Source organism: Pavona decussata, unplaced genomic scaffold (genome assembly GCF_977016875.1).
Source record: "Pavona decussata unplaced genomic scaffold, jaPavDecu1.1 SCAFFOLD_11, whole genome shotgun sequence".
Classification (NCBI taxonomy): Eukaryota; Metazoa; Cnidaria; class Anthozoa; order Scleractinia; family Agariciidae; genus Pavona; species Pavona decussata.
The window spans coordinates 751,486-767,500 of NW_028145434.1; the positions used below are offsets into that span (position 1 = coordinate 751,486).

The window sequence follows — 16,015 nt, forward strand, 5'->3', positions numbered from 1 at the left end:
ATTTCAGTAACGTTATCAGTGTTCATACATGAAGATGAATTTTTCAGTCAGTGATGCAGGCATACTCGGAAAAACAAAATCCAAATGCAGGAGTTGAACCCAAGACCTTCCGATTAATAGTTCAGATACTCTACCACTGAGCCTTAGCCTCGTGAGTAAATGATACACGAATTCTTCTGTAAGTGACAGCCGAGTATGCCTGAGTGAATTTTCTGAATTTTTGCGAATAAGAAACTCCTAAACACTCTTGATGGGAATTTGACAGTTCAATTGTTTAGCTGCTTCACACGCAGAAACAAAAGCGAGATAAGTAAAGAGAACTTGATGTATAGACTGTTCACAGCCCCCCTATTTTTCCGTGGGATTCTCGAGACCGGTAAGCTTCGGTATAAGCGAGCGTGATCTGGGAAGAGTGTCTAAACTACCGAGGGGAGGGGAGCAGAGTTGGGAGGCGGCGGGAAAAATAGTTTTTCGCTTCCCCTCCCCCACTATACTAACACCCACTCCCGCTCCCCTCGGTAGTTTAGACACTCTCCCCAGATCGCGCTCGCTTACATAAACAAAGATGGCGGCGGTTCCATCGAAGCCTACCGGTCTCGAGAATCCCACGGAAAAATAGGGGGGCTGTGAACAGTCGACTTGATGTAAGGCCTACAGAGGTCTGAACGTTTTTACGCGGGATGCCCTGAGGGGGCATACCGTGTCTAAAAACGGGTCGATTTCTTTCTTTTTTTTTTCTTCGTCGTAGCTACAAATGTGTATATTAATTGATTCATTAAACTCACCCCTCTCCTACTCGGGGTGTATTGTTCTGATTGTCTTCAACAGAAGCAGGCCAATCAAAATCCATTCTTGTCGCTTACATCGCGAGGGAGGGGACCCACTCACCCCTACCTGTGTGACGTCAACGCATCATTTGATCTATTTATAAAACAGATTAAATTTGGCGCCATATTGTTAACATGTACTGGACTCAAGTGTGTCGTTTTCAAACGGAAATTTCACCATTTTGAAGCGATGAATCGAAAGAACAACTTCTAAGAAGCACTCGACATCTAAAACGGTGGAAATTGGAGAGTTCCTGGCGAAGGAATCGTGCTTTCTTTGACAGTCTTAGACCACGACGCGAGACTGAAAAGAGGTCATTGAGAAGCTTACGTTATCGCAATGGAATTCCCGCAATTTCCCTTGAAACCCTGAGTAGCGTAACACAAGGGAAACAACGTAACGCGATCGTCGTGACTCAAACTATTCCATTAGCAAAGATAGTTTTATCAATCGGCGAAGCATACAGTTGGAATAAATGAATCAGCCCCAGCATCTCGCGTAATGCCAGTATAGCAGGCATCTTGTTTTAAACCTTCACACCGGACCTACAGGCCCGAAGTTTTGACAAAGTTCTGAATCTACCACGGCAAACTACTTGATGGTAGCATTAAAGCTACCTTGTGTGTTCAGAAATAAACTTTCTAGTAAGATCTTGCAAACAAAAAACTAAAAATTTGAAAAGGAGTGAATGTTTGCCGTGTAATTGCCGTAAAGGCGTTAGGGGGCGGTGCGTGCGTGTGCAGTGAGAATTTTTGTTTCTAGCGCTGTTAATTTTCTCTAGCCTTGAGGGGGGAGGGGGGAACACTTTCAATAGTTACAGCCCAAAAACGATTCGGCCGTTTTCAGTCAAATTTGCCCAGGTGCAAGAAAAACTTACAATCAACATTAACGTGTCGGGGAATCCAATTGTTCTAAAAGATTATTGCCTTGAAAGCCATTTTCGTGCGTTCACTCCGCATATTTTTCTCGTAGTAGCTTTTGAAGGCAATGGAATTAAGGAAAGCCCCAACACGTTTTCAAGCCTTCGGATCCTGACCTCGAGAACAGGAACAAATTTTCAAAATATATAAATCCAATTGAGTTGGAACTCTAGCAAGACGATCTGGACCTTTAAGTTTCCACTGTGCGAAAAATGCAGGGATTCATTTTGTTAAAAAAAAAGCATTAAAATATTTGAATTGCCAGTTCTATAAACCTTAAGGTGATTCCATTGAATTGCATTGCGCATCCTTGCTGCGCATAATTTTTCGCGTCATTTAGCGCTCGCACGAGCGCGCGCACGCACAACATTACGGGATTTCCTTGAGGTTAAGCTCGGCAGGAAAATAAATGGTCCTTTTCTTCTAAACGGGCACGGTGAACCCCATTTTTTAATGCATCAATTTAAATGTCATACGGTTCACCACTATATATCGCGATTTAAAGAAAAGTTTAATACTCTACTTTGAGATATTTTTATTTGAATGCTTTAAAAGCACGTATTAAGATAGTGCTGCTTACGTGCACACGCAGCAAAATCTTTAATTTCTTTCATAATCTTAATTCCAGTTCAATGAAAATAGTTTGTTGTGTAAGATTAAAGTAAATTTTGTTGAACTGCTTCGATATTTTAATGCAAGAAATTAATTTTTCTAGAAATGATAGTTCCCTTTTCTGATTACTAGCGTTCCTAAAATAAACCTCGTGGGTCATCTATTTACTATAATAGCCATCCAGGTTGCACAAAAACGAGCACGGTGACCCCCATTGTTTATTGCATTTTTGTAATGCTCATAACATAGTCATGAACTGGACCAAGTCTTAGACAATTTTAAATACTCCTTCTTTTTCAGCGGAATCACCTTAAGTCAATGTAGGGTTTTGGGTATCTGTGATGTAACCGAGAGGCGCCACATCCGTTAAACTTGAGGCACCCCCGAAGGTTCATGATATTGATGGTAAATTTTACCAGAGTGAGTGATGTTTACAACACCTACGAGGGTTGCTCGTTATAACAATTTTTGTGCTTCATCGTCAAAGTGTTTTACAGTAGCGCACTATACAAGGAAATTAAATATTCAAACTGTAAATTTATCACACAATGTGACTCTCTTTACACAATTTACACAGTGACATAGCTTTCTAAATGAATTGATTGCATGGACTAGTACGAAAAAGGGCATTTTTATGGTTTGTACTTTTTTTTTTTACCAATTAGTGGTATTTATTGCGCATTTTTAAAAAGGCTAAAAATCAGCTTTGAGCGTCCCATCAAGTGTAACCATTTGAATTTTGTCTAACTTGGTACACTTTATAATGACATTCGTTGAAAACATCTTGGACGAAGCTGTTGTCAATGGCCTATGTCCATTTTGAGTGGTGGGTGTGTCTTGCTTTCCATTTCTATGTAACTTGATGAAGTATCATGTGTCAGACACAGATTTCAAAAGTGTTGCCTTTGCTATAACTGGTCTCAGAGCAGACATTGTGACCAGTATTGCTTCTTCAGTCCTGATTGTTCCACTTCCTTGGCCAGGACAAGTGTTCACGTAATAATCAAACACAAGAGATGGATCATTTGCTGTTAATTTCTCATCAGACTCCAAACTGGCCTCCAGTCCTTTCAATCCACCAAACACTACCAGCAGATGTCTGGGGAGAGAAAGTAAGGATTTTCCTTTTAGATCATGGACAGAGAAGTGTTACTGTAAATAATGCCTTATTTCACACTTAATGATAGTTTTTGACAAGTGACATACATGTATGCAATAAGCATTTGCGCAAGAAAAGGAAAATAAATGGGGTGAAGTTCTCATTTTGTCCCAAACAGGAGCAAATGAAAAACTGCCAAGTAGGTATTGCGGCACCAAAGAGTATGGTCTGAAATAGACTATAGATTTTAACCATTTTGGTCTAAAGGTCTAAACATGGGTATTGACTCTAGAAACCCCCCCTCCCCTTCACTGGGGGAGAAAAAAGGAACAAGTTTGTTTTCCTTGTAGGATGCAGTAAATAACAGGATTCTTATAGGATGGTATAGAATCAATGCATCAGTGCCATCAGTAGTTAAGGTGATTGGCAGTGAGATCATACATAGAGTAAGGCGGCAGCTTGCAGCTCTGCGGTTCCTTCACAGTTCAGCTACTTCCCTGCAAGTGAGGGATAGTGGCAGCAAATATCTTACTTCAGATCCTTCAAGATTCTAAAACATTCAGTTCGATCAAGATCTGCATAGTATCCTCCAGGATCTTTGCTAAAAAAGATCTTTGATGATTATTGATGGGGACCCTTATTTAGCCCCTTCTTACGATTCTCAGAGGATCCCTATGCAGATCCTCCAGGATCCTTGATGATCTTTCAAAGGCTTTCACCAGGAACCATGAAATCCAGCTTAATTAAACCCATAGAATGGCATTTAATTGCCAATGTGTAAACTGGACATTTAAATGTCATCTGATCTTTGATAACAGGCTATTTGCACAGTACCTAAAATTTGGCATTATCAGTTCATCGACTGATGTCCCTCTCTCTGAAGTTCCTATTGTGACATCATAGCCATCCTTGTAGGGACTCTGTGTAAAGACTGCTCCAAAAGATGGTGCAACTCTGACACTGTAGCCCCAATACAGGCCCTGCTCTGTTCTTGGAGCACTAGGGGACACTACTGTTCCACAGTAGAACTTGGCACCTGATAGAGCAAATATTTGTAACAAGAAAATAAACAAAATATTAGTGGAACCACAGTTTTATAGAAAACAAAACCAAATAAAGAGTGTTACTTGTTCCCCACCCATCCAGATAAACAAAAATTCCCAGACTTTTCCCCTAAATTTCACTGACAATGCACTCTTCACTGAAAATGCATGATGAATCCTCTTATAGCAAACCCTCAAAACATTAATTATTAATTAATTAAAGATCAATTTTAAAATGCCACGGCATGCTTGTGTATGCAAGAAAAAGACTTATTAACAAACAGAACAGTGAGTTGAAAATGATCCATTGACTTTTCTCGGGCAAGGAATTTAGTGGTGACACAATTCCCTGACATTTCCATGCAGATCTTGAGAAATGACTTGAATGTATACCTGCCAACTTTTTCTGACTCAAAGGCGTGAGATTTTTATCCTTGGAGACTGCCAGGATTTTCGAAGACAACACAATATATCCAAAGATTCCCGAAAGTTTTCTGAAGACATTCCAAATAATTCTGAAGTTCTCAAGAAAATGATTATGTTCCATAAGGACCTTCAAAAATCAGAGATTACGGGAGAATGTATCGTTATTTACTTATTTTCCATGGACTTTTCATTTCTTGCATTGGTTTGAGTTTACATATTTGTTTTTGAAAATGTGTCACCTAGGCTGTAATATCTCACACTTTTTAACCAGGCATGAGAAATTGGTCCATAACCATGTGCTGGCGTGAGATCGAAGTTTTCAATGCGCAGACAAGAGGCTTAGACCTAAGGCGCGAGAGCTGGCAGGTATAGACTTGTTTTACCCTATCTTGCTCCCAAGTGTGCCAATGCCATTTTTTCACTTTCTTCTTCCTTGACCTCTAAATGATTGTTTCAGTAGACATGTCTGAACTTTTTCTCCACATTGCCACTCACTACCTAGGTAAGAGAATCACTGTGATAGACCAGCATCTCATCCGGGGTGGGGGGGGTTCTGCAGCTGTGTGTGGCTTTACCCATGACGCACATACCTGGATTGGAAATATCGCCCATCTTCACAGTGACTCTCACTCCTGGTTTAAGGCTTTTGTCTATTCTTACTTCTTTCCTCATGCCGACGTTAACAAAAGACCCATGTCCCTTCTTGAAAGGTCTGTCAAGGACTACCCCCTCCCTGTAAGGCACATTGTCATCTACTTTCATGTGATGTGGGGTATCCAAAGGATTTAATACTCCTGAAAAACACAGAAATTACTTCTTAAGTTTTTGTAATTATCATTAGCATCCACAAATATTTTACCCACAGCCCTTTTAACTAAAGTGAACAATGTGTGGTTCCAGAAACTATCCACCTCTCTTCCCCCAATAAGGGATTGGAAACTCCAGGGGGGTGGGAGGGGTCTCAAAAGGCCAAAAATGTTAAAGACATGTATGAACTTGAGGTAAAAAAGTGAGTTTTCAGAAGGTAGGGGTTCTAAGAAAAATTTCCTTCCTGGCACGGGGGAAGTGTGGTTATTTTCTGGAACCACATAAATCATGTTGCATTAAACATAATTTTCCAATCTGTTTGGTTCTTAAACAGCCTGTCCACTATTAAATAAATATAATTACCAGTGGACAAGAAACTTTACACTATCTCGCTTCACCCAGTGCCTAGTTGTTCAAGACATGATTGAAGTAACCTGAGGTTTGTATGAAGTCAATCAAGAGAGATTTTTCTAAATGATTTTTGCCTTTCAATTCTGAATTGGAGTCTATCTTGACCTATTTTAAATGATGGAAACCTTAATTAACTGTAAAGCTAGTTTAGCATTTATCAGTATGATATTGATTAACCATACTCTGGTGTATAAACCAAATGCTGGGGTGCCACCATTGACTGTTAAAGAAACTAAACACAAGCACTGCAGTGGACTAGCATAATTATTCCATCCAGAGGGAGTAACTATGCTCCTAGCCACTGTTCCTAGTTGCTTTAATTTATTCTAAAGAAACCAAAGAGGTAAAGAAACTAAAGAAAGGCCAGCACCAATAAATCACCTGGCCGATTCACACACTAGATTGGATTACCAAGCCTCAGACTTAGAGTTCCAGAAGTTAGGGATAAGTTACTGTCAGTAGTGATTTATAATGACATGGTCATTACTGATAACCACACTGTACCTGCATACTGTAGATCACTGTGCTTGGGGAAGAAATTCTTTCTCAGGTACTGAGGACACTCTAGATACTGAAGTAGTCTTGCCAGCAAGATATTAGGATCCGAGTGCCGGCTTAGTCCAGTTTTAGTTTCACTCTGAGCCCTTCCAGACTCATCAAATACCACAACTTCATCTATACTGAAAACGGCAAGAGCACGTGCAATCTGCAAAGCAATACAATCGGTTGAATACGAATGCATTTGGTTGAAGAAACACCATCAGTAAAAGGTATAAATCACGAACAAGACCCAATTTAGCTTTCTGGGATGTGATTGACCGGTAAGCTTATTTGCATTAATAAAAGGACGTGCACATTTTAGGTCTTAACATTTAGATGTTTCTCACAGATTGACAAAGCAAAAACACAAAATAGGTGCAAGCCAATTTATAGAACACCTCGCACATGTAAATTTCCATCAGTCACTGCATCATAAAATTAATACAATTCACACTTTGCATGGGATGTTTCTTCAATTGAGTGTATACTGTACTCTTGTATTTGATGAGCATTGAAAGATGGCTGAATTCATGAATCAGCACCTCTATTTCAGTAGCAAATTAGCAAATAACAGCATAACAAAGAAAAGATCAAGATGGTTCATCAAAGGGTCGCATGATATGTTTGCAACAACTACAGTGATGCCACTGGGTCCGCCATGATTGCTGACGACCTTGAATGGTGCTCTTTACATCAGTGCAGGGCTGACAGCAAGCTTTTAATGTTTTACAAGATGGTAAAATTAATGGCCTTGTTTGCATGTTAATGGGATCGGGACCTCATGATCACTACATTGCAAACTACATTCATGACATCTACAACCCAAATCCTTTTACAGGTGTACCAACCCTTGGAGAACAGGCTGTATATCCATTTATCCCTAGAACTGTCCAACATTAGAACAATCCCCCTCCCCCTTCCCCAAGGGGCAACTTTTGAGTCTTTCAAGAGGTGCATCTGTGAGCTACATGTAGATCACTAGGACTGTTTTAAGATCTCTTGCTGTGAAGCACATAACTCTCACACAGAGGGTGTGCTGTTTCTTGGTACATGTAAATGTAATAACTACAGTTCTGAATGTGGGTACTATAATACAAATCCATACACAAACTTTTGTATCTCAGACTCAAGAAACAAAAAAATGTGTGTTCCCTCTCCCTTCCTCAGCTTCTCTCCTTGTTACCTGGCCAGCCAAATATGTTCTTAGCTCTGGAGACTGTGCATTGTCTAGGATGGAGCCAGGGAGGGCAAGACTGACAGTAAATTGACGACCTAAAGGAAAACGATAATGCAATCCTTATGACAAGATACATGTAGCAAGATTATGGTGGTCTTACTTAAAAGTGAGAGGTGCTGCCAGTACATGTTGCTCAGAGCTAGTAGATTTCTATTTCTTTGGATGTGCGCAAGAAGGAGACCATTGGCTCTTTTGAGTCTGTCCTTAAAAAAATCTTTTTTTAGCTTAGTAATTCTTAGGTTATAGTGTGTGTTACATTCTTAACTCAGACATTCAATTCATGTGCATATTTTTTAAGTTCCTCATATTACAGCATACATGTGTAAGTCTTCAATTTTTAGTTTTGTAAGCTACTGTGGCTGTCTTAGATGTATTTTAAGTACTGAATAAGGATAGAGGGGCACTCGTTTATCAGAAATATTGTTTTGTGAAGTAGAATTTTTTGTGTGACACTTGCTGAGCAGATCATTCATGTCATCTAGCAGGGTTCTCATTAAGTGCTGGGAGCTGGCTTAAAAAATGGCTACTTCAGATTTTCAGCTGCCTTCTTTTTGGTGAACAGGCTTATGTGTTTAATAAGAAACACTTAATTGAAAGTTTATTCACTAAGCTGCCTATAGGCTGTTCTTCTAGATCCTGTATGTAGCCATCTGATCTACTCTGAAACTTAATGGGACCCTGTCTACTACATGAACACTACAATAGTTGTTGTAAATGATTTGAACCCAGGAGTCATGTCATAAGTACGTAAATTATGATCATTCGGGTGAGTGTAGTCCTGAGAAGGACTGTTTGTGGTGACTTTGACTGACGTTTCAACAACCTGAGCGGAAGTCATCTTCAAAATTTCACTTGACTCTGAGATGACTTCCGCTCAGGTTGTCGAAACGTCAGTCAAAGTCACCACAAACAGTCCTTCTCAGGACTACACTCACCCGGATGATCATAATTTACCTACTTATGACAAAAGTAACTGTTGTTATTATGTCTGTGCATAAAAGATGGCTTACAGACAGCCTATCGTCATCAGCCTGAAGACTGTTTGCTGACCATCAGCCAAACGTCGGCCAAAAAAGGACCAATGTACATATAATATAATGAGCCCCATGAAGTGTCTAGTGTGGTTGCCATTGTGTACAGTAGTATTGCAAAGAACTGTTGTCAAGGTGACATTGAACAATGAACTATGATCCACCTGTAGGGGAACATCTGTGCAAAAAAATGATTTGTGCAAATAATTTTGAATAATAATATTTTCTAGAATACAGACCTCCCGAGCTGTTGTCCTCTACGGTTTTTCTCAATTTTGATGATGATACAGAGTCTTCTTGTATTGGTGATGAACCTCTCTTTCTTTTCTTGAGTTTATGTTTCACTGTGAACATTGACATTGATAGTGGTAAACTCATGAGATGAGACATATAGTCTTCAATAAAAACACTAAAAAAATCCGGAAAATGCAAACAACACAAAAGGGTGGAAATCCCTTTATATTAAGGATGGTGCCTACTAATAAAGAAGTATTTTTGCGCGGTTTATGACTATGCGGGAGAAGCAGATCTTGGCAAGGTCTATTGGAATCCTAAAAGAAAATTGGGGGTAACCACGCATTTTTCAGAGATAATTAATTAATGATATTTCTAAAAAGTGCCAAAATATAAAGCAATGTATGGGATTTTTTTCTAAATTGAAGCTTAATTATCTCTGAAAAATGCATGGTTACCCCTAATTTTCCTTTGAGATACCAAAAGCACTTGCTAAGTTCTGCTTTCTCCGTATAGTTTTAAACCGCGCAAAATTATCCCTGTATTAGTAGGCACCACCCATAGGAAACCCGAGTATCTTGAGATGCGCAGAACGTATGCGCAGTAACAATAGTAGGCACCGTCCTTAAAACTGTAAAATCCTGCCTAAACACCGGGATCAAAGCCACTAAGGAATTGGCATTGTTTGCATAGAACTTTGTTAGGATTCTTTGCTTTGATTATTTCTTTACATTTATGCATGTGATATTCGTATTTCTTGTAATATATATAGCTACGCTTGTTTGTAAAATTATCCATCGCTTGATAATGGTTGTGAATTAAACTGAAATATTACGTTTCTATAAATCTATTTCCTGGTTGTTGACTCAAATAGAGAGTACTGCAGGATGTTCTTTGGAGTTACTTTTGTACTTTATTTAACTTACATTGGTCGGATGGAAATGGTTTCTCATGCATAAATTAAGCATACATTTTCCCACTCAGACTCTATAGAATAATCACACGGCGGCGCATGCGTAAATTATTTACGGTTTATTTATGTTTGTCAATCGATGTAAGGAGATTAAACATTATATATGTATAGAATCGTACCTTACATGAATTTTCCCTTTATAGGGACCATAGGCTTACCTTTCTTTTTCTTTTTGCGTTTTTCTTCCACCTGAAAATGACAATAATGTAGGGTCTAGTGTAGGGTCAACAATTTGTAGGGTCTAGTGTAAATAAATCCCAGAGCCCAGTTGCTCGAAGCATGGTTAGCGCTAACCCGGGTTAAATACCATGACAACCTATAGGTTTTAATACCTCTTAACCAATGGTTAGCGCTAACCATGCTTCGAGCAACTCAGCCCAGGTGTGTTGAATTGGTCATAGTGAGAAATTATCTACCCTCAGCTAAGCTATCCCTTTAGCATTACACAGATTGATGAAAAATGACAATGCAAATTAAATCACCGTGTATTAGGGTACTAAATTGATCAGAGCCCTAGTTAAACAGAACGACACAAACGAATTCAGTTTTTAAAAGGAACTCACCTCGTCCGCCATCTTGAAAATTTCCTATCTCAAGGGATCTCAAGGTATTGTGGGATACGCTCATGTACACTTGAATTTTGCCTCATTTCATGATATCGCGGGCTCTGTCACTAATTTTTGTCGAGATTCACGTGTGATTTAGAAGTTTTTTGTCGTCTGAAATTGGAAGGTTTTTGACGAAACTACAGCCTACGGATGCCAGTTCTTGATAAAGACACCGAGTAAGGACTCTTTTAACCTTGTTTCCATGTATGAAGTTCCACATTTGTCCTACATTTCAATTGGAATTTTCAGGGTATTGAATGCATAGGTCATCGGCTCAAAGATGGCGGCAAGTTTTTTTATACTAGCTGGATTGAGCACACATATGACAAATTTATTAAGCTGTAATTATGAGATTATTGTCAGAAGTTATTTTTTAGTTACAGGGCCCAATAATATGCAGTTTGTTTGTGTGTTCTTTTGGAACACTGACCTTCACATTTAATCTTGATAAACTCATTTTGTATCAAAAACTTGAACTTACACTGTACTATAAGTCTTAAGCTTAGATCTTAAAGCTTACTAAAGCCTTGAAAACGTTTTTGTTGCTAGTGAGAAGCCAAGCTGGGCGGACTTAGTTGAAGAAGGAGAAGAAGGTACATTGTAATTCCTCTTTCGTGCGAGTGTTTCATGTAACTCTCTTTGAACTGTCCAGTGCCCTCATGCCCACATAGCAGGCCATCTGATAGGGTGCGATAAAAAATCTGAAATTGTGCGATATTTTCAGGGTAGATTGTGCGATAAGAAAGGACTATTATGCGGTAAATTATGCAAATTATGCGATTTTCCCCTCAACTATTTTAAGCTTGTTTTCCCAGGATTCTGAGAAAGTAACCACTTTTATGCTGCTCTAGTGATGATTTTTTCATAAAGGGACAAAAAATAAGCAATTATGAGTGAATTGGGATATAAAAATTTAATTATGACACATACAGTACCGTGCAAATGTAAGTTGACAATCCCTTGAAACTCGAACTTCGTGTCTAGATCCTCGAAACTCGAAAGGTTCGAGGAAACCAGGCGCGAGTCGAGTGCATCAACTTTCAAGGCAGGCCGGAAACAAAGAATTTTTCGCGTGTTAAGTTTTTCACACGTCTAATCCGAGGCCACAGTTCAGTTCCTGTCTACAGGAACCAACTCTGCGACACCGCCAACTGTGTTTGCGTTTTTGTTGGAGCAATGTGCACACGTGTGTGCACGTGTATGATCGAGATGGAAAGAGTTCGCTCTTTAAGAGTTTTCTTTGTTCCTTGCCGATTACAACCAAAAGTTTTGAGCATTTTTAATCAAGAAAATGCTGTTTTTGAAGTTTTGATTCGAAAGATTAAGGTACAATCAAGCATAATTTTGTGCATGCAGCATACTGGTTTAGCGGGGCTAAAAGTGATCGCGCGTGTTTCCATTCTCAGGTTGTGAAACAGCGACCGAAAAAGCTGCAATCTTTTAGTTTCGCTTCCTTCACTGTTAAAACTGGGTTTAGTGAACAGTGTTCGACACTAACGCTTGCCCGATTGCCCGGGGCAAGTAAAATGATTCAATGGGCAAGTAAAACTACAGTAAAAGTTGCCCGATCGGGCAAGCAGATGTTTTGCTCCTGTCCACAGTGTGTCCAGCAGGAAATAAAGCGAATTGAAAACTCTTTGCTGTCAATTTATTTATTGTGTTAATATGGGTACCTACCTTGGGATATTTTCATACCCGTTAGCCGTAGATTGAAAAAAGATACATATTAGTTTGAACAAGATACAACGAAACGAGCACGAAACACTGTGCACAAAATCGTGGCCGCCATGTTTTTTTAACCCGCAAAGAATGTTGGTAAATTTACCGTACCCAGGCTCCGAGCGGCCAAATTTACGCTTTGTATTTTCCTGGGAGAAACGGCGAGCGAAGCGAGCTGGCGATTTTTTGGGCAACCAAAAAATACGCTAGGCAACAAAAAATAGAGACCTGGTTGCCCAAAGGGCAATTTAGCAGGAAAGTTAGTGTCGAATACTGGTGAACAAGTAATCCAGTCATCTGTCAGAGGAAGACACTGTTACAATCCGAAATCAGTTGATAGAAAATGAAGAAAACATGACATTGCCTTTTGAGATGATCTTGATAACAATTCTGCAAATTTGTAACACTACGCTGAAGATGTAAACATTTGCGGCAGCTTTCAAAGTCTGCTAAAACAAAAGCGAACGGCCACGTTGAAGTTTTTTTCATAAACTGTATTCTGCTGTTGCGAACTAAATAACAGCAGAATACAGTTTATGAAGTAGAATCCATATGAAAATTAGCCATGTGGAATTTTTCGTGTTGAGCCAATGATGTCACTTCCTGTAATTTGAGCCTTAACTTCCGGAACAAGGCCAAGTAATGGCGGCCGTGAAATCTCAAATAAAAAGCTAAAAAAAAAAATACTTCCAGTCGCCGTAAAGGATTGAAATTTGGTAACATGAGTAAGAAGGTCATATTCTGCACGAAAATGCAAAAAGATTGAAAATGAAATTTTCGTACGATTTTTTGTGAATGGTGCGATTTTTTATGAATTGTGCAATCGGATGCGATTTGAGGTCAATTGTGCGAAATCGCACCGTTGCGTAATATCAGATGGCCTGACATAGGTAGTTTGCATTGCCGTCATGCTGTTGGACAAAACAAAAGAAAATTTGTTCACGTTGTTTGCATAAAGATGGCAGTTAACTCCCAGAGGGAAAAAATAGTATTGTTCCTCTCCACCAACATGGCCACCATGACGTCAGATGCAAACCACCAAATCTCAAAATAAATCTCAACTTTGAAATAAATGTTTCCTTTCAGACCATGTACCCCCTATTTCAGAGGTGATCAATGGAGACACAAAAATTGTAACTGAGTTTAAAAGGAATGAAGAAGGAAAACTTTTAAAGGTAACTTATCTTTTTAACATGCATGTGTGCATTTCACAGCCGGGTCCTATGTGGAATTCCCTTCGTGGTGGGGGTATTGATATTTTCTGGAACAACGCATTGTTTAAAATGTTTCTTTTCCTACTTCTAAAACACGGGTGTCTCGAAGTGTGGGTTATTTCCGGGCTATATCATACACTGTACATTGTATGAACTTGTTCCCTGAAATTAGCAAAGGTGAATGACTGAAGAATTACACCCCCTGTGGTCGAAAGTCTCATAAGCAACCACTTACATTGTAGGCTTGGCATTTTGGGTGGTCCTTTACAGACGTTTGACTGTAGTGTATTTATTTTAATAGACTGGATAAGAACCTTTCAAGTAACAATTCTATAGTTTTCTTTGCTCTTTATAATAATGCAAATGTACCCTATTTTTATTAACAATACTAGTGCATGTGCATGTAACAATGGTAATGAATGGTTAACGTTTTTGTTTCTTATTTTACAGATTGTAAGGACCTTTAAAATTGAAACAAAAAGAGTATCAAAGACAATAGCTAAAAGAAAGGTAAACTGAAACTTTTTGCTTTTATACAGTGTTTTTTGGTAAATTCTTGGGTATGTGACTCCACTATACATGTACACTTACAAGAGATTATAATGAATGTTGCATTTTTAGCTCTCTTGAAATGTGTTTGCTGCCTACAATGTGTTATTTAATGTGTACAGTACTGCTCAAAACCATTTTACCATATAGTAAAACCTTGTTTTAACTGGTGTTAGTTCTCATGAATTCAATGCAGTGGGGTGAAAGTCTATTGAAATTATATGATAAAAAAGCAAGCGAAAGTCATGTTGAATACTGTAAAAATTTTATGAAGTTCCTCCCACCTGGGCACTTATTTTCAACTGTCAGTTTGATCAAAACATGAATACTGAGTCAAATGATCTCAAGTCCCCTTATTTTGGATGATTTTATTTATTAATGAGTATTATACTTCATCCACATGTAGGGATGATGTAGGGATGTTAAAAATAGATCAATTCTCCCACCTCTGGCAGAGGTCCTATCTGACGCTTAGCATACTGTGTACATGTGGAACATAAATTGAAGGGGTGTGTGGAATAAGGGCCTACACTGTAAGTGACTTTTGATGTAAGGCCAAATTCTCCTTTTGTTTCACAATGGAATACAAATCAATTTGGAAGGAGAATCTAGCAATTTATCGGAAGTCACTTGGGGCCTTTTTCCAGGCACCGCATCAATTTTTAAGAAGCTCAGTGAATGACTGGCATACTGCTGAACTTTAGTTCAAAGTCAAGCATACAGTAATTGATCAAGTTTCATATGTGTTTACTTTGGAAACATCAATGGAATTCACTGTTTCTTAGCTGGTAAAGACTAGTGCTTCTGAGATCGCTCATAATTTTTAAATTAATATTAATCTTAAATAGTTATGGAAGAAGTTTGGTGATGCCAAGAATGATGGTCCTGGGCCAAATCCATCAACGACGACTGTGACGGATGATGTGTTCCTTATCCTCACATCAAACAAGGAGGTAAATAATGGTGTCAAACTCTCGTCACTGGATTTTTTGTTATTACAAATAATTATTTTAACACCATCCAGTATTTAGATATCAAGTTTACATTTTTCTTTTCCGTTGGATAGAATAGAAGTATAGTTACATTGTAGCACAGTTTTTCACAGGAAAAAGGTTTTCCATGCAAAGTACATGAATTAGTGACATGCTCTGTGCCTGGGCACTCTTTTAGTCATTTAGAAGCTACACTACAGTATATGGTAGGTCATTATCTTCTTGTATGCATCTTCTCACTCTTGTTGCATTAGGTATGTGTATTACATCACATCCATTGTGTTTATTTATTTATTGTGCAGTTTCAGAAAATATCCATACTCCCCCCACAGAAGGTTTTCTGTTTTGCACCGCCCGTCCCCCCAGGAAATTCCAGTTTAGCTTCATACTTTGCTTCTAAAATTTTGACTTTTAAGACCCCCCTCCCCCTAGGAATTTCCAATGGCCTTCCATGGGGTGGGTATGGATTTTTCCAGCAACTGCACATTTCAATTTAATAGCATAATAAGACTAAAAAGAAAGGGTGAAAAGTACAGTGTAATTGAAAGGGCAATAAGGATGATTTTTACAAAAACAAAACATTTATGTTGTGACAAACCTTTGATAGCAATTTCTACTTTGGTACACACATTGGCTTGTCAATATTCAGTTGAGGCAACACAGTTCCATACTAAGGAACAACAGTTATTATTTACAGTAACTATTGGTATTAGGTGGCAGACTATGTTTGCTGATGGCAGTCGATTAATCACATCAGTCTTAAGTTCAAGAT

The 16,015-nt window shown here is 38.7% G+C and overlaps 2 protein-coding genes and 1 long non-coding RNA gene across 3 annotated transcripts in view; 1 reads left to right on the top strand and 2 right to left on the bottom strand.

Moving 5' to 3' along the window:
• LOC146488072 (uncharacterized) overlaps positions 1 to 2,678 on the bottom strand; it is an 84,909-nt gene extending 82,231 nt beyond the window's left edge. The window contains exon 1 of the long non-coding RNA XR_014866876.1: positions 2,024 to 2,678. This is a non-coding gene — a long non-coding RNA (uncharacterized LOC146488072). The remainder of the gene's footprint in view (positions 1 to 2,023) is intronic.
• Positions 2,679 to 3,025: 347 nt separating this feature from the next.
• LOC146488079 (28S rRNA (uridine-N(3))-methyltransferase-like) lies at positions 3,026 to 10,830 on the bottom strand. The gene is made up of 8 exons (XM_085121212.1): positions 10,725 to 10,830; positions 10,320 to 10,350; positions 9,194 to 9,298; positions 7,870 to 7,958; positions 6,651 to 6,852; positions 5,519 to 5,722; positions 4,294 to 4,495; positions 3,026 to 3,459 (listed from the first exon to the last, which is right to left on the bottom strand). Exons 1-8 carry the CDS (start codon positions 10,734 to 10,736, stop codon positions 3,231 to 3,233), a joined length of 1,074 nt encoding a protein of 357 aa, XP_084977338.1. The 5' UTR covers positions 10,737 to 10,830; the 3' UTR covers positions 3,026 to 3,230.
• LOC146488080 (eukaryotic translation initiation factor 3 subunit G-like) overlaps positions 10,808 to 16,015 on the top strand; it is a 10,090-nt gene continuing 4,882 nt past the window's right edge. Inside the window, exons 1-5 of the mRNA XM_085121219.1 lie at positions 10,808 to 10,945; positions 11,319 to 11,362; positions 13,575 to 13,663; positions 14,153 to 14,212; positions 15,100 to 15,204. Coding sequence (XP_084977345.1) covers positions 10,920 to 10,945; positions 11,319 to 11,362; positions 13,575 to 13,663; positions 14,153 to 14,212; positions 15,100 to 15,204 — 324 coding nt within the window. The 5' untranslated portion in view covers positions 10,808 to 10,919. The remainder of the gene's footprint in view (positions 10,946 to 11,318; positions 11,363 to 13,574; positions 13,664 to 14,152; positions 14,213 to 15,099; positions 15,205 to 16,015) is intronic.

Bases quoted from the DNA above. Each gene is read 5' to 3' on its own strand.
- LOC146488079 (XM_085121212.1), bottom strand. The intron at 6,853-7,869 runs GTAACAAGGAGA...ATTGCTTTGCAG, and splicing joins GAACATATTTGGCTGGCCAG to ATTGCACGTGCTCTTGCCGT. The intron at 4,496-5,518 runs GTATGTGCGTCA...TTGCTCTATCAG, and splicing joins GGGCGATATTTCCAATCCAG to GTGCCAAGTTCTACTGTGGA.